The following is a 22,902-nucleotide window of genomic DNA, read 5'->3' as shown; positions in this document are numbered from 1 at the left end:
TAATTATATGAAAATGTGTTTCTGTATCTTACGATAGGAGGTTAGATAAATAGTTTATCTATGTATGTAAAAGCCTAAGCGACCTTTCGACTGTTCGACTGGTAGTTATGACATGCACTAACCACCAGGGGGCAGACACTCAACACACAGGCATGGAAACATGGAACAGACTGATGAATCTTAGAGGGAAGGGAGAGGTGGGAGCGGGGAAAGAGATTAACCAAAGATCTTATATGCATACTAGAGGCCCTGTGCACGAATTCGTGCACCAGTGGGGTCCCTCAGCCTTGCCTGCAGGGAACAAGCCAAAACCGGCAGTCCAACATCCCTCGAGGGGTCCCAGATTGCGAGAGGGCACAGGCCAGGCTGAGGGATCCCACCGGTGCATGAATCTGTGCACCAAGCCTCTAGTTTTTTCTATAAAATTGCTCATATTTAGAGAGAAGTATTTAGTATTGTCTTTATGATACTGTTAATTATGTGTTGTTGTTGTTTTTTTTTTAAATAGGGTCAAGAATTTCCTCCAAAAAGTGTGGCGATAATTGGTCATTCTATGGGTGGCCTTGTTGCAAGGGCATTGCTTACACTGAAAAATTTTAAACAAGATCTGCTGAATCTTCTTATTACACAAGCCACCCCTCATGTGGCTCCCGTGATGCCCTTAGACCGGTTCATTACAGGTGAGTGCTGTTACACAAACACTGACTGGCCTTTAGATTAACACGAATCCTTGCAGCCGCTCCCTTTTGAGAGCGCTACCGGTGCATCCATGTGGAAGCAGCTGTTGCAGATCACCTCCACCTCTGCCTCTCTCTGACTTTCAGCTTCGGCTCATCGTTGAAACTCTCTGTCGATGGCACCTTAACGTGATGGCAGGTCTGGTCGTCCCCGGGCACGTAGGCTTCCGCTCAGTTATTCTTGAGGATGACTCCCTGGCTCTTACAGTTTGTTTAAACTTCTGTGTTTTGTTAAGTTGCCAGGACTCTATTCAAAATAAGCTTATTTTTAAGTAAAATACCAGGAATGTCTTGTTTTTCAACAAAGAGTTCTGCTAACACTGCATGCGGTGAGGTAGAATTGTGAATATTTATTGAGCTCTTACTATGGTTTGGGTATTGTGTTAAAGATTTTACCTGATGTGTTATTATGTCACTTAATCCTTATAGTCCTTGAGGTAGGACCATTGTTATCCCCATGTTTATGGATAGGAAAAAAAAGTCCAAGATAAAGTTTTTTCCCAAAGTTACGTGGCAAGAAAATAGTGGAGCTAGTACTTGACCCTGGTAAACTTTTTCCTAGCCCTGTGCTCTTAACTTTTATATGCTACTAGAGGCCCGGTGCACGGAATTCATGCAAGGGGCTTGGCCCTCGCAGCCCTGGCTTCATCCAGAAGGTAGTTCGGCTGCCCAGTCTAATTAATATATTACACTTTTATTATTAGAGAAGATACTGCTTTTTAATTTAGATACCCTGCTATAATAGAAGAAATGAAATTATGGATAATGCTATAATGTTGCAGGGAACTTTAAATGAATAGTACGAGTTTATGATTGCTGTCATGTAATCAAATAGTGTCACAGGATAAGAATTAAATGCCTGTTTCACCTTTTTATTAAAGTCAAATAGTATCTTCACTGCTTGTTGCAATTTTATGAGAATAGAAGAAAATATTTGGAAAGAAATAATTCTTTTCCCGATCAGTAAATTTACTCCACTTCTTACCCTATAAAAATTTGCATTATCTTAATTGTGGTAAAACTTTTATTTATAGTTCAGATGGCTTAGAAGTTCTGTTTAATATTAATATTATAGATATATAATGAATATAACAGTGTATCTTGTTGCAGGGAATGGCCACTAATTTTTAATGTGTCTTTTTTCCTACCAGATTTTTATATGACTGTAAACAACTATTGGATTCTAAATGCTAGACACATAAATTTAACCACGCTTTCTGTAGCTGGAGGATTCCGGGATTACCAAGTTCGCTCCGGACTGACTTTTCTACCAAAACTAAGCCATCATACCAGTGCCTTATCTGTTGTGGTAATCTTTTTTAAAGACTCTACTGAAATAGTGGCATGGTGAACACAGTGGGGCATGAATGGAGAAGTAACATGTTGCTGCTTGGAAATGACTGCTGCGTTGGAGTATTGCTGCTATGGTGCTTGTGTGTGTGTGCCCATGTGTGCGTGACGGGGGGGGGGGGGGGCGCGGGCAGAGAAGATGAATGGATAAATATGACATGTTGGGAAGGCAGAGGCACGGATGCCTATGTCCATAGAAACTAAAAGTGACCTTAGAGACTTTATGAAAAGAACGCTTATTTTTGAGAAATAATTGCATCTTGTTCAAAATAAGAGCCCATCCATTGATGAGCGTTGTGAGTTTAAGGAAGTGGGGACTGATGTCCCAGGGCCTCTGTTACATGAGTGCTATGCTGTCTGCGGTGGTAGTGGAGTAGTAAACATATCACATACTCTGGATTGCTAAGCTTGAATGAAGTTTTACCCATTCTAAAATTAAAAAATTAGCTTTGACAGTGTAAACACAACCCTGATTAATTCATTTGCTGATTATTCTTCCCTGCTAGGACATCAAGTATATGGTCTTTAACTGGGACACGTAGCCTCTGTAAAGTGAGTTCAAGTTTCCTTTTAGGACTTAACATTATTTCTTGTGTTTTTAAACCTTAAAGTTTTCAGTTAAGATATATATATATATATGGTATCTTCAACTAGAACTTAGTTTCTACAAACATCCATAGTTCCTTTTGCTTTGGGGGAGCTGGTGCTTTGTTTCATGGCTGTTCCCTTTGGAGATCCCCTTTGCTCTACCTTAGACTGCTGTGCGTTCATGAAGCAGGATTTACTGAATGCCTGCCATACCTAGAACAGAAATCATTAAGCTCATCTGCTCTTACCCACCGTGGTCTTATAACTGGAGTTGTGGTTTAGCCATAGTAGCTTTGGAACAAAATTGGTAAATCTCTCAAACCTCATTATTGGTACGGATCTTATTTCGATGTTGAATGTTTGGGGCAGATGTTTGCTGGAATCCCTCAAAAGATTAAATGTCAACTCTGTAAAACACATATGTAGTTGTCAGTCATATCATGTAGCTTATTTCCTGGGCTTGGTCTGGCCCATGGTGCTGTATTGATAGCACATCCTGCAGCTTATTTTTGAAAGAACTTTGGTCTTTTCAACTCTGTGTGTGTGTGTGTGTGTGTTCCTGTTTTCTAACCCATTTAATAATGTATTGTCTTCAAGGCAGCTTGTATTTCTGATGAAAATATTTTACCTCTTAGGGAGTTTTCTCAAAGCTGTTTTTTTTTATTACTTGAGTTCGCTTTAGTTTTTTTAGCTCCCAAATAGTCTAAGGTCTTTCACGTTTTAAAGTATGTTCACTTAAAAAAAATTATGAAGACATAACAGTGTTTTAATGATTATCTCAAGAACGGTTGAGTGACACTTACATCCACCAGGGCTAGAAAAATGACTGAAGTTTGAGAGCCCGTTGTATGTTCTTGGGAGTGCTAAGTGTTGTCTACTGTGAGTTCTTACTCAACTGAGCACCTAGCATCATCCTAGAACTACAGTGAACTCTGGTTGTCTTACCGTGTTACATAAGCTGCCAGCAGTAATTCCTGAGTAAGATCCCTAATGTTTTATTAGGTTCAACAAGTAAGCTCTAGGTTCCTCCCACCTCAGAGCCTGATTGGAGGGTGTTATGACATTGTCAGAAAGCCTTCTGCAAATAGTACATTTTTAGAAGCCTTTGCCCTTGTGTCTCTAATTAGTAAAAATTCAGCTAGTGAATTTTTCAGTAGAAGTAGGCCTGGGCCCCACTTGTGAGAGTCTGATTGGGTAGTTCTGATACTGTGATCAGAATATGTCTTTTGGAAAACCTCTCCAGGCTTAAGAACTTCTCAGGCACACTCTGATTAAGAAGTAACATCTTAGACTTTACCAAGTGATAATCTAGTCAGAGCTAAAATTACTAAAATATCTATTGTAATTTACCCATAAACTAGGATTTTTAAAGAATCATAAACTCGGCCTCTTGTTAGAGTAAAAAAGAAGCATTAAACTCAGAAAGGAAACCTGGGTGCTTTGATAATTTTTAAAGGATAATGTATGTGACTAAGCAGTAATGACAGAATTATTTTATGCAGGAAATATCTTAATATTTTTGGATCATCTTTTACAAAGAATGCATCATTTAAAAATGTCCGTGCATCATAACGTAGTGAAACTAATGCTACATGTTTCTAAATATAAGCTTGTAAGAATCTCAAGCCTTTTGGAGGATAAGGAATGTGCTTTTCTTAAGTTTGATTTTATTGTTTGTTTCTTTCCTTTCAGAGCTCAGCAGTGCCTAAGACCTGGGTCTCCACAGATCACCTCTCCATTGTGTGGTATGTCGTGTACCTCACTCTGATGGCTTCTGGTGGGCCTCTTTTCTCAGCGGTGCATTGATTAGTTTGTTAACGTTCTTAGAGCTTTAGTCATAGATTTGGGAGACAGGTTAATTTAGGGGCTTAGAACTCTAAACTTGGCTCTTGTCTCAGTGTGACCAGGGTTTCCTTGACAACTGAGGTCATCATCTCAGAACCAGTAGCATCAGCCTCAAATGAAACTAGCGTCAAATATCAAAATTTTAGTTTGTCATATTTGGGCAGAATCTAAGGTACTTGTAGGACATCGGAGCTCTTGGCCAGTCACCAAATCAGGGACTTGATGGGTGCAGCATTGGTTGTTCTAGAGTAGCACATGGAACACCAAGTAGGAATTAGATTTACCCTTCACATAATAAAGAAAGAGATTAAATATAGATCAAGAAATACCTAGACCACGCATGTCAAACTCAAGGGCTAACACGGGCCAAATAAACAAGGTGTAAGTGTATGTGGGCCGCAAAAAAACAAAAGCTTCAATTTTTATAGAAACGTAGGTTTATTTCGATAGAGACATACTGATTATAAAGGGCTGAACTAAATGAGTCATCATTAACATAAAATAATAGAAGAAAATTTTAATGAAAATTAATATCTCTTATTGAACATTAACTTACCAGACGCTGAATAACTGCACAAATTAATAAGCATAACACAAATAAACCTATTTTTCTTGTTATCCAAAAGTGAAATATTTCCTGTTGCACACACCAAATAAGTCAGTACAAGACTAATGACGTGGCCATCAGCTGCTAGAATATTCGCTGTTAGTATTAGTGGAGAGAAATGGTGCGCCTGCATGTAAGGCGCGTAGGGGAAATGAATGCAACACAATTATAGTAATCAGTCATTAGCGGATGTTGTAGTTCGTTATTGATAATTATCTATAACAGGATATTGTAAAAATCCTGTTAAAACGCTTCTCACATACCGTTATATTGGCTGGGCCGCAAAAATATTCATTGTGGGCCCCATGTTGAGTTTCACATGCTTGACCTAGACCCTAGGATCTTATCTCTCTCTGTTTTAGCTTAAAGATCCTCTTTTTCACCTTCCTCCAGCTCTGTGGTCAGTGGCATCTGCAAGAACCAGCCAGTGCAGGTGTGTGAACATGGGTAGAGGACACCTATAGCTGTGCAGACAAGGAAATGCAGGGGAGATGGAGGGACTCAAACAGGTCTACTGTCAGACATCCAGGAAGATTTAATTTGCTTCATTTTTATTGTTTCAACTTTAAGATATGTAATTGGTAATAATGATTTCTTAAATAATTTTAGCATTTACAGCACTAAAGGAACCACAGATATTTGATTAAATAATGGAATTATGTCTGTTTGTATCAAAAGCATATTTTTAAAGTTTCCTTTGTAACACATCTTATTCTTCAGGTGTAAACAGTTGCAGTTGACTACAATTCGAGCATTCTTTGATCTGATTGATGCTGACACTAAGCAAGTATGTATTCTTAAACTAACAATGATTTCAGTAAAGTGAGAGCTTGGTTGCAGCAGTGGTGAAATTAATACATTTTATACTTCGATGCAACTTGAAGCCTACACCTTATGATGACTTATAATGACTTTCAAAATGGGAATGCCTCTATTTTTATCTGATAATACTTTGACCAGTAATAATAATTAATAGAATGCAATGGAGGAAAAAGAGGGTGGGAGAGGTAGAAGAGGGCGAGGGGGATACGTTGTGATGGAAGGAGACTTGACTTTAGGTGGTGAGCACACAATACTGTATGCAGAAGATGTATTGTAGAATTGTACATTTGAAACATATGTCATCTTTAACCAATGCCCCCCCCCACGTAAATTCAATAAAAGTTTTTAAAGAATGCAATGAAAATGAAAAATGACAGGTTCCTTAAATCTCCCCCCAGTTCTTCTCCTTTACTGTTTAAATTTTTATATATAGTCTTTTAGTTTTAATTAAGGGAAATACTTATTACTAGCTATTTTGTCATTTTTAGTAATGTATTATGGATCTCATGATCTATCCTATTAGACATTTTTGTTCAACTTTTTTTGGAAAGTATCTTTACCTTTCTGATAGGATCCAAAGATCTACAGTTGAATAAATCAAATCTTGCGTTCCATTAAATTCTAAGATGAGAAAACTCTAATACTAGTGTATAATAAATTATAATTCTGTAAGGATAAGTATATTATAGACACATTTTAAGGACAAATGAGAAGTTTTTGATAACTAATAATGCTAAGAATCAAGATATTATGAAACTGAGTTCTGTTTCACAAATTCATTATATATAATGGACTGGACTACATGTTAGACACTAAAATGTTAGGATATGATTGCTAATCAGAAAGCATGTAATCTAGGAGAAAAAGCAGGGAAACTAGAACTCATGCCATTATCATCCCCAAACATGAGGTCCCCAGGAATCAGAATTAGTGTCATTTTTGATGGTCATCAGCATAAACATCAGAACTGAAAACGTGAGTGGATGGGTCTTCTAGAGGGAGAATAAGGGTGGGAGAGATGACTTAACTGAAATTTTGGTTGAAAGACCTGTGGCTTTAATTGATTGCAGTCAGATGTGTCTGCTTAAAAAAACAAATCAAAACTCATTTTGTATCAGACTGAATGGATTGACGTATAGAGTTTGCATCAATGAAGTTAAATTCCACTTTGCTCCACTCTAGTCATACAATTCCGAGAGAATTATATTCTATTTTCCACATCCTATTTTAAGGGGGAACATTAACGAACTTGAGTTTATCCAGGGAAGGAAGGCAGGCAGAGTGGAGAGGGATCTGAAGCAGTTCTGTGAAAGACACTTGATGTCTTAGTAGACCTAGTAGACCTGGATCCTCGTCGTCATTTCTTCATCATCCGGTCACTGTGTGGTTGCTGAGAAAATCACTTCGCTGTCGGGGCCTCAGGGCCCTAGCTGGAGAACTGAATAGCAGTAGATTCCAGAGGAATTTTATACCCCAATCCATTTTCTTCAGGGGAGGGGCCGATCTAAAGTTGCCAACATTTTATCGTGCTGCGATATTTTGAAACAACAGGAAAAATCCTGTTGTCTGCTTGCATTTTCGTTTCATGAAACAGGATGTTTTGGCGCAGGGGGCGTCGGTAGAACAGAGTGGAAGGGATTTCCAAGGGAGAACAGTTGTATTTTCTCTTGTGGCCACTTGATTTCTGTGTTGTGAGATGGCGCTGGTCTGCACTGGGAAGCTAGTGGGTTGGGTTCACTGGGCTGGAGGACCCTTAGCGTTCCCTTCTGGTTCTGTACATGTTAATGTGTTTTATCCTCTTTTGTTGGAGAGCAGGCTTGCATAATGGTTAAAAGCTTGGGCTCTGGGCCAGCCGTCCTGGCTGGGTGTGAGCACTGGTCCAGGCTCTCCTCGGGGGCGTGACCTTGAGCCGTACCTTTATTTCCCTGTGCTTTCACTTCCTCACATTTAAAATACAGATAAGAAGGTGATCGTCTCCTAGAGCGCTAGAACAGGAAGTAAGTGACTGTTGGCCCTTAGCATTGTTACTCGAAGCAGAGTGTCATTGAATTATCACCAGGATATGAAAGGGTACAGAATGCATCCATGTTCTCTCTAGATAACTCAAAACCCCAAGAAGAAATTGTCGGTTTTGAATCACCACTTTATAAGACACCCAGCAAAACACTTCGAGGAAAAACCAGCAATAATTTCTGACTTAACAGGTTAGTGGCTTTAATATTTTTAAATTTTAAGTAGAGCTTTAATTATGATTCTTAGGTAAATTTGTTATTAGCAGACAAAATCTTTGAAACTATGTTACTTCGGGTACTGTAATCCTGTTATATTTTATTCATGTCTCTAAGATGGTTTCTTAAGAGGTTGTTGGTTAGGGAAGGGAAAAAGTAGAAAAGCAATTTATAAGATGTGGCTGGTAAAAAAAAAAAAAATGTTGTCCTGAAAAATAGCATAACAAGTAGAAAATGTTTAAAGATAAAGTTCGGTGTCTCTGGTCTCCTGACAATCACATAAAAGAAGTGCTGTGCTTAGTTTCTCAGTATCAGTCATTCTTCGCCGACCTTCTTTTGGATTAACAGGCATATCTTTAGCTGGTCAATTTTGCTTTTATATGTAATACCTGTCATACCGTACTTAATTATTTGTCTTGTTTGGGAGATGAAATATTGACTTCCTTTGGTTGATATTTCCTTAGAGTTAAAGACACCAAGTCGATTTAAAGTGCTTTATTTGACGTGAATGCTAGTTAGTAATGAGCACATAGGGACTATCTCACTAGATTTTCTAATTTAAAATAGCCAATCTTCAGGAAACCACTTTTTCAAAAACTGCTGATTGAGAAATATTTCACCAGTATTTAATAAAAAGAAATTATTTAATATAAAAAACAGGCTAAACAAATGAATTTCCTTTCCCTTAGTGACTCCGCTGTGGGTTCCAGTAAAAGTGTCAAAGTGGACCTACGTGGCTTACAATGTAAGTATACCGCCAGGGGGTTTTCCTTTACTTAAAGTAAGTTTAGTAGTTATCTTTAACTGCTAACGTCTCTTTCAAAAAGATAACCACATATCATTTTGCCACCGTAAAACAATTTAAATAAATGTCAATCACATAGACCTTTGGATCTTATATTTTCTCGTTTTCAGAATAGTGGGTTGGTTCGCAGACAGTGACTGAAAGAGGTTTGGGGGTTTTTTTCCTCCCCTAATATTGTTACAAACTCAAGTATTTAAGCATAAACTAAAATATTAAAATTGTTCTATCTTTGACCAGTGTAGCCATTTCAAGTTCGGTTCTAGAATCTTTCCATATAGCTGCTCTTTAGTTGCCGTTGGTAGTTTTCTCACTATCTATCTGGTATGAGAAGACATTGCAGCTCGTTTTGTATATCCCCTGCCCCAGACCTTGAATCAGCTTTTTTCTCGAAGGAAGTCTCCCAATATTTGGGAAATGGCACCTAAAATCCGTAATCAGGGCAGTAGCAATACTTATGGCTGGTGGGTTAGCATTTCTAGGCTTTTCAGTGGACAGAGCTAAGAAAGGTATTTCAGCTTCATCATAAGGCCAAAAACCGAACCAAGACAGAACACATGCATTCATACTGATGCTTTTAAGACCGATTTCAGGACTATAGGGTTTATACCTGATCTTTCTATCTTACAGCTGTCTCTTCTTCCCACTCCTAGAGTATTGGTCTTCAACACTACCAGGAATAATTGAATAATTACTGATCACCTTTAGCTGGAGTTTTGAATGATGATGAAATTATCCATTTTTATGATTGTTTTATTGTGTTTTTCCTTTTTTTTTCAGGAATCTGATAAAATATATTTTACATTTCCTCTTGCAAATCATAGGAAAATCTACACTCATGCCTATTGTCAGAGCACCATGCTGGTAAGATGATTGGTACATTCTGTGTAAATTTAAAAGGCTCATTTTTCAAATTCACCAAATATCTAGTAGATCTCTATGTGCTATTACTAAATCTAATTTGTTGAAAATATTTGGAGAAGAGTTTTTTTATTGAAAAGTATTCATCCAAATGTTTCTGTAGCTGATAATATACCAGGATCTAATATATCACTGAGTTGGTAGATGCTGCACTTTGATATAGAATAAAGCCTTTAGAAAAGATGGTTTTACTTTTTAAGTTGATTTATTTGAATCAGAATCTGAAGTCCATACATTGCATTTGATTCATGGATTTTAAGTCTCTTTTGTAATAGCGCCCTTTTCTTTCCATTTATTTATTCAAGAAAGGCTGTGGGCTCTATAAATTCCCTACATTGTGGGTTTAACCGATTGTATTCTTGTGATACCTTTTACCATGTATTCCCACCCCTCCTGTTTTCTGTAAACTGGTAGTTAGATCTAGAACAGCAGTTCTCAACCTGTGGGTCGCGACCCCTTTGGCGGTTGAACGACCCTTTAACAGGAGTTGCCTAAGACCATCCTGCATATCAGATATTTACATTACGATTCATCACAGTAGCAACATTACAGTTATGAAGTAGCAACGAAAATAATTTTATGGTTGGGTCACAACATGAGGAACTGTATTTAAAGGGCCAAAAGGTTGAGAACCACTGATCTAGAATCTTGATTAGACTCTGATTAATTGTGTATGCTAAGAATGTTTTACAAGTGGAACTGGGAGGTATATCCTAGCTGGTTGGGGACTTAGGTGGTATCAGTATGATCTATCCACCGTGAAGTTCCCCATCAATCTTTCACCTAATGATTTTAGCAGCCACTGAGGGCTGCGGACAGATTTTTTTAAAAGAACTATACATTTTATGATCTAGTGGCATTTTCTTTGCTTTCTACTTCCTGGAGTTAGTCAGCAATTCCTGAGTGACTTTTTCTAAGATGATTTATACAGTTTTTGTAATTAGTTAGGGATGTTTACTAGATGACCTGAAATTGTTCTCTGGACACTTTCTAGGTTGTATAAAAATGGTGTTTTAAGGTGAGCTTGATTAATATTTATTCAGTTCATTGATGAAGGAGTCAGAATTCCCTATACACAGAATGAGATGAGTGGTGTGGGCTATTGGCAATCTTCATAATGAGGGCTATCTTTGAGGACACGCTCCCTTATTACCTGCAAAAACCCAGGATGAAAGTGGGCTGGCTATTAGAGGCTTCTAGATGTTCTTTGTCCAGGTTGTGCAGGTCTGTTTTGTTGCCTTGTTTTAAAAGGGTTTGGCTCAGTGGTAGAGTTTCGGCCTACGGACTGAAAGGTCCCAGGTTCGATTCCGGTCAAGGGCATGTACCTTGGTTGTGGGCACATCCCCAGTAGGAGATGTACAGGAGGCAGCTGATCGATGTTTCTCTCTCACTGATGTTTCTGACTCTCTATCCCTCTCCCTTCCTCTCTGTAAAAAGAAAAAAAATCAATAAAATATATTTTAAAAAAATAAAAGGGCACATTAGGGTTCTGAGAAGTGTAGGCAGCTGATATTGAAGTCACACTGGCATTTTGCCAGGAGTGGAGAGCAGAAAAATACCATATTGCTTTTTGTTTGTTTCCTTTCAGCTTTCTTTTCTGTATTCTTGGAAAAACGTCTTAAAATTTTATTTAAGTTTCATGAGAGCAAAGACCATGTCTGCATGATTCATCCTTTTCCTCAAGGGCACAATTCCTTGGCCCTAGAATGGACTTTATAAATTATAAATATTAGTTTAATGAAAGGATTGATTTTTTTTATTGTCCTATGTGTATACTAAGGAAGAATTTATGTGGCCGTCTGAGCAGTGTTTCTCATTACCTTATGCCCTGGTAGGATTTCAGTAGTTGGATCATTTCAGTAGTCTTTGAAGCATTGCTCTTATACTTCCTTAAAAGTTAGAGTGATCTTAGGTCAGAATTCTCTTAAATGACTTAAGCTAAATCCATAATATAGTTAAAAAATCACCATCATTGCTGCCGCATTTCCATGCTGCACTGACAAAGTAGCAACTAGCCTCAGTCTCGGATTGTGTTTCAATCCAAACACATACTCAGCTGCGTAGAAGTTATCTGTTTGGTAGTCAAATAAGAACTCAAATGATAAACTAAAGGCTATACTTCAATTAATTGTTATTTTTTAATTACTTGGCTCTTTTTTGGATTTTTTAATTTTATTTTGGTATAAAAGTCCACGTCTACTTGTTCATTTTTCTGTTTTTGTTAAAATGTAGGAAACTTACTATGTAACTACATAATTAAGCTATGAACATTGCCAAACTCAAGGTATTGGTTCACACATTAAAAACGCTTGCCCAGGCCTGTGCGACTCAGTTGATTGAGCATCATCCCATGCACCCAAAGGTCGCTGGTTCATTTCCCAGTCAGGGCACATGCCTGGGTTTGGGCTCTATCTCCAGTAGGAGGCATGCAGGAGGCAGCTAATCCATCCTCTCATATCTGTTTCTCTCCCTTTCCCTTCCTCTCTCTCTAAAATAAATAAAAACTTATATATTTTTTTAATTAAAAAGCTTAGTTAATGTGCTGTGGAGAGATGTCCATTGGGTTCCTCTGTCTCACATTGCTACTCTGGTTACTTGCTTCCCCGTCTTGTTGACTGTAGACTTCTTTGCCTACCCTTGACCTGTTTGACTTTTAGACCATCTCGGATACATTCCTAAATAATAAGTTGCTATTTTATATTTTTGTTGTGCCTACAGTAAAACATCAAAGATGTCTATTTTGCATAGTTATTTTCCACATCACTTAGTGTGCTTTGCTTGTGTCATTAATCAACAGGATACAAATAGTTGGATTTTTGGCTGCATAAACAGCACTTCTATGTGGTAAGTTTTTTGAATCTACGGCCTTCCATTGTTCATTTTCCTCCACGTAAACACACTCACAAATTATACTTTCAGAATAGCTTTGTACGTTTTTAAGCTCGTTTTGGTGCTATACTAAATTAAAGTATAGGTTTTAAAGTGAAAAAGGAAATTGGCACAGCAGTAAGTTTTGTAAACATTGAAATAGTTGGCTGCTGGAAAGACAGTTTTTTGGTTCCAAAAGAACATGTAGGTAAAATATCTTGGGTGAGACCATGTTAGACTTCATGTCATTAGAACTCTCTCTGGCAGCTCTGTGGGTGATTTCTTTTTCCTCTGACACTTATTTATCATTTATAATATTTTAATATTGTGTGTCCTTTAATTATATTTGCCTATTTATTTCATAGCCAGCAAGGGGTTGACTTATCATGGAAAGCTGAACTGTTGCCAACAATTAAGGTAAGTTGTGGCTTTAGAATTTCAATATTTAGGTGAAAAAAATACTTGAGCCTATAGGCAGTTTAGAATATGATATTTTAATTCATCTAGGTAGTTCATAAACTTAAGATTTGTTCATCTGCATTTTAGAAATATTTTCCCTAGAAATGGAGAAATTTAATGGAGAAGAATGTATTTTTTTAGTTCTTAGAGATAAAAACGATTAAGTTAATAATGCTCTAAATAAAATGAAATGTATGTGTTATTGCATCATACCAAGAACTAAGCTTCTGGCTGAGCAGCACTCCCGCTGTGGGAGTGCACTGACCACCAGGGGGCAGCTCCTGCATTGAGCGTCTGCCCCCTGGTGGTCAGTGCACATCATAGCGACCTGTCGTTCTGGTTGTTCCGGTCGTTCTGCCATAACAGTAGCTGGGCTTATATACTGTATATATAGATAAGATAGATGTCTGTTGCAGAAACATTGCTGTACGTTGAGGAGAAGCCCAGGAGTTTGTTTAACGTGCTGTGCCAAGGGAATCTGACTGGCTTCTTAGACGGCCACTCACTGACAGAGAGCTCTCCAGTCTCAGAACCTCTCGGGGCTGCCCACATGGCTGCCCTGGAATGCCGTGGAGAAAGTTATCTGCAGAAATGTCTCCGTGCATGCAAATTATAGCCGCATGTCACTACCCCACCCCTGCACGTGCTTCCAGGGGAAAGCGTGGCTTTCAGAGCTATTTGGTGACTTGGCTTTTCAATAAATAGACGCGTCTCTTACCTATTTATTCCTCAAAATGTGGCTATGGGATCTGGTCTTAATTTTGAGAAGAGATGTTCATTGGGTGAGGTACATTATTAGTCTTGCTTTGCTGTGTCTTCATGTCATTTTACTGAATAATCGGGAGATGATGTTCATGTATATCATTAGCCAGCATCTCTTTACTACTTGGGCTTGATCAGAATCATTTGAGATTAGGTTCCAACTCTTCCATCATATTTAGCATCCATTCATTCATCTACTGTTGAGCCTCTGTCATGTGCTACCAAAATAAATGTGGAGATAATGCTGTAACATTGTTTGAGACAAATAGACAAATTATAAAAGGAAAAAGCAAATCTGGAAATAATTATGTGAAACGTTTAAATTTAGTGCTAAATGTCATTTGTTTTACATGAAGGGACAGATACAGTTCAAGAGATGCAGGACTATTTTGGTAGTCCATATTCACATAATTATTAGGAATTTGACTTTCATTGCAAATTAAGCGTCCAAAACACGTTTTTGCTAGCACCTGAAAACATAAACATGGGTATCTTATGAAGTGTTGCATTTAAGTTTGCAATCTGTTTTTTTATAACGTATTAAATAAGAAATAGTGTGTGTGTGATTTATTTTTCTTGTAAAGTGCTTTACACTCTGTATAAATCAGCTTTTTACTTTCACCTTTTTTTTAGTCTCTGACGTTAAGACTTCAAGACTATCCATCTTTGTCGCATCTTGTTGTTTATGTACCATCTATTCATGGAAGTAAGGTAACAAATGGATTAAAGTCATTATCAGAATATTTGGGGGCTATTCATGCTAAATATTTGTTCTTTCTTCATGAATTCTTCGGCATAGGGCTTGTCTAAAACAATGCCAGTTTAGCGATCCACCCAAGACTGGGAGGACCAGTCTAACTTGAACCAAGCAGAATAAACCCAAGTGTCTTTATTCCAAGTGGAACATCAGACTTTCAGAATCTATTAATTATTGAGATCGTTTTATATGCAAGAGTCTATGCCAGGAATTACATAGGAAGCACACAAATGAGGAAGAAACTAACCCCGTTCTTAAAAATACACTTGGGTTGGGGAAGAGAAATATATTTGGAAACGGGGAAGAGAGAGAATAAAAGAGCTACTGAGAAATACACAATACACTAATAATTTTTATTAAATTAAGCTTGCCCATCAAATTTTCTTAGTTTGGCATCTCTCCTTGAGGAATGCTTGCCATTTTAGTGTAGCCAGAGTTAGGGTGTAGCACAACCTTCCCCAAAGCTGACGACTTTTATTTTCCATTCAAACATCAAGATGTTTTACTAAAATTTGTTGAGGTTTTTTCCCCTAATAAGTCAATGTTTCTATTTCAGTTTGTTGTAGATTGTGAATTCTTTAAAAGAGAGACAAGATCCATACAGCTTCCTGTAACTCATCTTTTTTCCTTTGGTAAGTATTTTGATTTTGGAAATCCTAAGACTTGCTTTTCTTTTTTTTTCTTTTTTCTTTAAATATATTTCTTTATTGATTTCAGAGAGGAAGGGAGAAGGAGAGAGAGATAGAAACATCAATGATGAGAGATAATCATCGATCGGCTGCCTCCTGCATACCCCACACTGGGGATCGAGCCTGCAACCCAGGCATGTGCCCTTGGCCGGAATCGAACCTGGGACCCATCGGTCCGCAGGCTGACGCTCTATCCACTGAGCCAAGCCGGCTAGGGGCTTGCTTTTCTTCTTAACAGTGCTGATTTCTTTTGCAATAAAGCACAACCGTGTAAAAGACTATTGTGTATTTCAAGTGTTGTCCTAGAGTTAGCATGTGATGTGTTCATTCGTTTGACTCTTATTTAATACTGGGCCAGCTGTCATCTTCTGAGAAGGGAACTTTAAATTAAATGTATCCATGATCACATACATTTGTGTGTGTATGTGGGTGTGTTCTCATGTGAATTTATACTCAATATTGGCCCTTTTAATAAAAGGCTTATTATAAGATATAAATCTCTACCTGCCCTGTGACAGTTTCATGATTTCTCTAAATACATATAACTACATATTCTCTTACATTTATTATGAAATAATTTTAGACTTACAGAAAGAGTACAGAGTTCCTGTGTGCCCATCACTCATCTCTCTATAATGTTGGCCTCTTAAACAATGCAGTTGTCAAAACTAAGCATTAGCATCATACTGTTAACTAAGCCACAGGCTTCATTTGGTTTCCGTTGGCTTTTCCACCTTGTTCTTCTCCAGGTGCCCACATTGCTTTGAGTTTTTATGGCTCTTTCGTCTCCTCTAATCTTTTTAGTGTTCCTCAGTCTTTCCTTGTCTTTCATAATTTTGATACCTTTGAAGAGCACTGGTCAGTTATTTTGTAGAATATTCCTTGATTTGGATTTGTCTAAAGCTTCCCTATTAGTTGGTGTGATGCATTTTTTGGCAAGAATATCACAGAAGTGATGAGTACTTCTCCATGTATCCTATCAGAGGACACGTTTTATCACTCACTGTGTCTGATCACCAGTGATGTTAACCTTGCCCACTTGGTTAAGGTGGTGTCTGCCAGGTTTTTCTACTGTGACGTTACTGGAATTAATAAATGTTTCTGGGGAGATACTTTGTGAGTAACCTATTTTTATTTTTTCAAAATAACCCACTAATCTTAACATCCATGTGTTCATCTAGTCTGAAGCAGTTATCACTGATACTCTGTATTTTCTAGAATTCTTCCCAAAGGAAAGTTGTCCCGTCTTCCTGATTTATTTATTTATTCAGTTTTTATGTATGTCAGTAGTGGACCCATACCTATTTATTTCATTCATTGGGTTATAATCCAGTACTATTGTTACTTTCTTGTTTGTTTAAGTTTTTCTGGCTTTGGATAGTGGAATCTGTATTTTGGTTGTCTCTTATGCCATTCATGAAAGGAATCTATTCTACTTGATAGAGGAAACTTCCTGTAAGATTTTTATCCCTCCTCTCCCCTTTTCTGGTAGAAAAATACTGAAAACAGTACAGAAATGGCAACTCTATCACTTAGCTCCTTAAAGATAGCACGCTTATGAAATGAGATCAACCAAGAAAGCATACCATATCGACACTGGAGATATGTATTGGCTTTTTAAAGCACATACATGCGATTGAAAGGCATTATAAATGTTTTTTGGTTTTTTTTTATCCAGAGTTTTTTGAAGGAGGATTGTGTTTTCAGGAGTTTTTGCCTTCGTGTCAGCAGTCAGAACCTACCAGCTCTTTTTTAATACTAAAAATCTGTTGGCATAATTTTAATGTTGTTTAAGCAATTTGTACTTTCGTTATTCTTTGGTGTTCTAAGCGATATGGTACTTTGAATTTAACAGGATTATCTTCAAGGAAAGTGAAATTAGACTCAAGCGGCCTGTTCTATAACATAGAACTTCTGAACTTCGGACAGGTAACCATCCCACGTATAAAAAGGATTTGATTTCACTTTACTGTTTAGTTAAACAGACACGTAAACTTCTGTTTTTGTTTTTGTGGTCAAACTATTAGATATATCAAGCTTTTCAAGTCAACGTAGACAGCAAGTGCTCAGGTGTCAAAGGTAAGTGTATTTTACCATAAAATATAAAGGTGTTGTCATTTGAAGAATCAGTAGGTTTTCACTTGAATTTCCTATATTTATGTGAAGTAAAATGTAATATAATAGAAAAGCTGTTTATGTTTCCAACAAATTTAACATAGACCCTTTCTTTACACACTGCGGACCAGTAGTTTTGTTGCTAGCTTTTCCGAGTGGTCAGATAAGTTTCTATTGAATTAGTGCAAAAAACATTTACATAAATGTTAAAGGCACGCTTTAAAATTAAGTACCCATTGCATTTTGAAGTATTTTATTGCATGTTCTTACAAGCTAACATCTTTTTAAAGTATGATACTTTGTAAAACACTGTGTAATATGAAGCGAGAATTCTCGTGATCCGTCCACAATGTGTTAATAGTAAGCATCTTTTTTTAAAATATATTTTATTGATTTTTTTACAGAGAGGAAGGGAGAGGGATAGAGAGTTAGAAACATCGATGAAAGAGAAACATCGATCAGTTGCCTCCTGCACACTCCATACTGGGGATGTGTCCACAACCAAGGTACATGCCCTTGACCGGAATCGAACCCGGGACCCTTGAGTCCACAGGCCGACGCTCTATCCACTGAGCCAAACCAGTTAGGGCAGTAAGCATCTTCTGTTTTAGTTTTAACACCCACTTTTTAAAAAATATGTTTTTATTGATTTCAGAGAGAGGGAAAAGAAGAGGGAGAGAGAAAGAGAAACATTGATCAACTGCCTTCCGTACACACCACAACTGGGGGTGGGGGATCGAGCCCAAAACCTGGGCATTGCCTGACCGGGAATCAGACTGGTGACCTTTTGGTACACAGGACGATGCTCAACCAACTGAGCCACACCAGCCCAGGCTTAAATATCCACGTTTTAAAAATACATAGCTTGCTATTTTGTTATAATAGTAATTCAGATTTAGCTGCTTAGTGTTTTCCTAGTTTCTTAGTCCTTCTCAAATGCTCTTATATCTTTTATGAGTCTAATATTATAAAACACTAGTGCCCCGGTGCACAGATTCATGCACATTGAAAGGAAATGAATTAGAAGGTGGCCGGTGGGGTGGAACTGGGCGAGACAGGCTGAACATGCCCTGGAGCCAACCTCCCGCGGTCCCTCCCTGGCCGGCCGCACCTGGGGTGGTAGCGTGACTTGAAGGGCATGTACGGAGTGAGCCAGGTCCCTCCAACAGGTGGGGTCCCTCTGCCTGGCCTGCAGGGATCAGGCCAAAACCAGCTCTCCGACATCTCCCGAGGGGGTCCCAGATTGTGAGAGGGCAGTTCTCAGGTGATGCACCCCAGAATCGGGCTCCCTCCTCTCTGGTTCCAGGGTATGTCACCCAAGAACCACCACTGCCAAGTCACCGCAGCTCAGCAGCTCCTGTGTTGAGCATCTTCCCCCTGGTGGTCATTGTGTGTCATAGCTACCAATCAGATGGTCGCTTAGCCTTTTATATATATATATATATAGATTATTATTTAATCATTCTTCATAGTTTTCTATTATGTGATGTAACTCTTACTGATTTCTTATGAACTATAATTATAATTGCTATAGTTAGTTAGGTATTATAGTAGTTTATATAACATTTGGTGTGACATAAGGGTAGTAATACATGTTTTCGTTTTGTTTTCACAGAAGAAATAACTAGTATCTATAAACTTCACATTCCCTGGTCTTATGAAGATTCGCTAACCATTGCACAGTAAGTATATGAAAGGATTTACCTTAAACTTTTGTTTTTTGAATAATACACATTCTACTAAGTTTATTTACATCAGAGTGGAATCATTAAAGTGCCTCTTAGTAAAATATAGGTATTCCTAATGTAGCATTGTGCCCGTAGGTAATATAATATATGGTATTCTTATTTAACTGGTACAGAATGTAAACCTTCATTGCTTGAAACATGAACCCTTTCCCACTTCTCCCCGACTCCTATGTCCCCGAGGGAGCATTCAGACACCGTGACATGCCGGGAGCGTCCCTCTGTCACCATGCGTCTCACACCCAGCCTCTTCTCCATTACCACGCTGTGTTGGGCGGAGGACTGGCTTAGCTGTGTTATTTAATAGCATTCTGTATTTGAGAATTGATAATTAAGTTACTTTTCAGGGTCCCATCTTCAACAGAAATGTCTCTGAAACTCCATGTTGCCCAGCCAGACAATGACAGCCACGTCGCGTTACTAAAAATGTACACGTCTTCCGACTGTCAGTATGAGGTAAGCTGTATGTTGGCTTCACTTTTAAGATTTAGTTATAGAATAAATGGCAGATGTATTTTTTTAATATATTTTATTGATTTTTTACAGAGAGGAAGGGAGAGGGATAGAGAGTTAGAAACATTGATGAGAGAGAAACATCAATCAGCTGCCTCCTGCACACTCCCTACTGGGGATGTCCCGCAACCAAGGTACATGCCCTTGACCGGAATCGAACCTGGGACCCTTGAGTCCGCAGGCTGACGCTCTATTCACTGAGCCAAACCGGTTAGGGTATGGCAGATGTATTTTATGTTAGCTTCAGATACATGGTGATGCAGAAGGCAATAAATACTAGAAGTAGACATTCACAAAAAAGAAATAGACATGTATATTACTTTAAATATCCTCCATTTTACCTCTTAGCACCACCTCCATATTTTCTTAGCTGGACCACTGAATGTACGCATCTTAGTAAGAGAAAATAAAATTAAAATTGCAACTGAAGTCTAACCTTTTCAATTTGGGAGCAAAGGTCCTTTGTAAATTGAAGAACATCATGAAATCAGCTGTGAGTTTCATTCACTAATCAGCGTGGTGCTCATTTGTTCCTAGCTCTTAGATAAACTTAAGGACCTTCTTTGCTTTTCACTAACTATATTAGTTTCTGTTACTCATTAATCCGTGCAGTTCCGTGTCTATTAGGCTGGTGTTACAATCACCTAGATTTCCTGTGCTGAGAGAAGGGAAATAGAGCTCCAGGGTAACATGTTATTAACTTATGGGTTCATGAACCAAAAGAGTCCCTCCCTGTATTAGAACAGCCCAGGTTCTAAGGACTCCAGATGGACATGGCTGAAGTAGACATTTGTGGTGACATCACAAGTTCCTAGCTGATGTGAAATATCTTGATTCCACTTAACTGCACTCAGTCATTTAATAAATTCCTTTAGCTTGCATGATCTAGTAATTTGATATTCTCGTTAGTTAAGTATTTTAGTTAGTAAAGGGTTACTATGTATACCATCGCATTCATTCAGTTGTCAAAGAATTCGAATATGGGAACATATTTTACTGAACAGTAAAATTACCCTGGATACACATTAGATGTTGGTGGTTCAGAGGATCTTTTGAGATCTTGAGTGCCTTTAGGTTTATCACCATAAAAAAGTTAATTTCTATTTAATAAAATGCTCAATTTAATAAAATGTGGCCTGGGGCAGCTTTAGGGAAAATAACATTTTTCTTAATGATTATTTTAAACCAGGTGACGATTAAGACTTCCTTTCCACAAATACTTGGGCAGGTAAGAGAGATTCCTGTTTGGTTATTGTCTTGTGAATAGGTACTATAAGGCAAGGGTGGCAGAATTCTGTAAAGGGCCAGAGAGTAAATACCAGCAGACCCCCCTATGGCCTCTGGCCGCGGCCGGCGTCCCTGCAGCTGCTGCTGCTGCCTCCTCCCTTCCTCTTCTTCCTTCCATGTTCATGAAACCTAAACTCCGTTCTCGGCACACGGGCCACACTGGCCGCCCTGGCTTTAAGGGGTGCTCTCATGTGTGAGTCTTCCTAGGGCTGATTCCTGATTCTCAAACAAGTTCATGTCCTTGGCTAAATGGATGTCATATTAAGATTTCATGTTGCTCGTTCATTATAATTCATAGCCTAATAAAATCTGTAGCTCCGTCATATAAATGAACATTTTCTGAGAATTTCTAATTTTGTGCATGCTCAGTGTCTAAAAGGTGGGAAGTAAATTATATTCAATAGACATGTTGAAAAATAGTTTAAATTTATTTGGAAAGTGTCTTTCTATAATTCATAGGTAAATAGTGTTACAAAAATAATTTATCAAGTAGCAGAACTGCTATATTATGATTCAACATCATTATAATTTACAGAATTGTACAGTAGATAATACTGATTTGTCAGAGAAGTTATGTAACTTTAAAATTCATTAACATTTTTATTGTGCCTTTTATTACTTTCACTTTATTTATTTTTCATGTTTTGCAATCCTGGCATAGCAGAATATTTTTAATTTAAATCATTTAATCCTATAGTGATAATAAAACTTACAAGTCAAAATTAAATTAGAAAATTTTTTACTAATATATGCAGTATCTCACTTGATCCTCACAACAACCTGATGAGAACTAGATTATAAGTATTGTTACATTTGTGAACATTAGAAAATTATAAGTTAAGTGTAAAAATTTTGTGCTACATTAGCAAGAGAAGATTAAATGTTAGTATAAGTTGGAACATAGCCTCACGGAGAGTTGTAATAAGTAAAACATTAAGGGATCAATTATTACGAAGATTTATGTCTTGGAATCCATGCTGTCGTACTTTTAGTATGTTCAAAAGGCATGTTACTGTGCATGGAGGTGTGGGCCAAGGACATAACATACTGTATTCTCATGTCATTCTGGTGCCTCATAATTTAGGTTAGTGACAAAGAAGAGTCTAGTCAGTTCAGGACTCTACAGTCGAGCATAATCACATGTGCATCAGAGAAGGACAGAGGAGCCCTGGCCAGTGTGGCGCAGTTGGCTGGGTGTTGTCTGTATACTGAAAGGTGGTCGGTTCAGTTCTTGGCCAGGGCACCTGCAACAAGTCAGTCACTTGTGTGTGTGATGTTTTTAATTGTGCAAGTTCCTCGAGAACCCTGTGCCTCCGCTTCACCTGTCACGTTGGGATAAGCACAGCCTCAGAGGGCTGGCGGGAGGAGAGCATGAAATAATGCAGACAAGATGCCGAATGCCACGCCTGAAATACAGTAAACGCTCAGTGAACGTGCCTTATGAAAAAGCGGGCAGTGCTGATGGCTCAGTGGTATATTTTCCTTACCATGCCTTTGATGAGAAATTCAGATACCATGTTTCTAGCGTACTCTATATTGTTCACATTTATTTTACTTAGAGTCTGATACCCATTACTGGGAACACCTTTGTGGCCATGTCATGAGAGAGAGAAAGTGAAGAACAACAGTTTTATTTCATGTGGAAGGGCACCTGTGTTAGCCTGACGATTTAGAAGTTGTCTTTGGTTTGCCTGTTTCCTAGGTCGTCAGGTTTCACGGTGGAGCGCTTCCTGCTTACGTTGTCTCGAGCATCCTTCTTGCTTATGGGGGACAGTTATACTCTCTCTTCTCAGCAGGTGAGAATCTT

General features: G+C 38.1%; 1 protein-coding gene across 1 annotated transcript in view; it reads left to right on the top strand.

The window, feature by feature from the left end:
- The first annotated feature begins 512 nt into the window (after positions 1-512).
- The window catches only part of PGAP1 (post-GPI attachment to proteins 1), a 35,756-nt gene continuing 13,366 nt past the window's right edge, over positions 513-22,902 (top strand). The window contains exons 1-17 of the mRNA XM_015566102.1: positions 513-680; positions 1,889-2,046; positions 4,368-4,420; positions 5,848-5,914; positions 8,048-8,153; positions 8,867-8,922; positions 9,760-9,843; positions 12,698-12,744; positions 13,134-13,185; positions 14,623-14,700; positions 15,303-15,378; positions 17,291-17,364; positions 17,463-17,514; positions 19,166-19,232; positions 19,643-19,751; positions 20,998-21,036; positions 22,798-22,891. Coding sequence (XP_015421588.1) covers positions 554-680; positions 1,889-2,046; positions 4,368-4,420; positions 5,848-5,914; positions 8,048-8,153; positions 8,867-8,922; positions 9,760-9,843; positions 12,698-12,744; positions 13,134-13,185; positions 14,623-14,700; positions 15,303-15,378; positions 17,291-17,364; positions 17,463-17,514; positions 19,166-19,232; positions 19,643-19,751; positions 20,998-21,036; positions 22,798-22,891 — 1,339 coding nt within the window. The 5' untranslated portion in view covers positions 513-553. The remainder of the gene's footprint in view (positions 681-1,888; positions 2,047-4,367; positions 4,421-5,847; positions 5,915-8,047; positions 8,154-8,866; positions 8,923-9,759; positions 9,844-12,697; positions 12,745-13,133; positions 13,186-14,622; positions 14,701-15,302; positions 15,379-17,290; positions 17,365-17,462; positions 17,515-19,165; positions 19,233-19,642; positions 19,752-20,997; positions 21,037-22,797; positions 22,892-22,902) is intronic.

Source organism: Myotis davidii, unplaced genomic scaffold (assembly GCF_000327345.1).
Source record: "Myotis davidii unplaced genomic scaffold, ASM32734v1 scaffold221, whole genome shotgun sequence".
Lineage (NCBI taxonomy): Eukaryota > Metazoa > Chordata > Mammalia > Chiroptera > Vespertilionidae > Myotis > Myotis davidii.
This window is presented reverse-complemented; position numbering and strand designations above follow the sequence as displayed.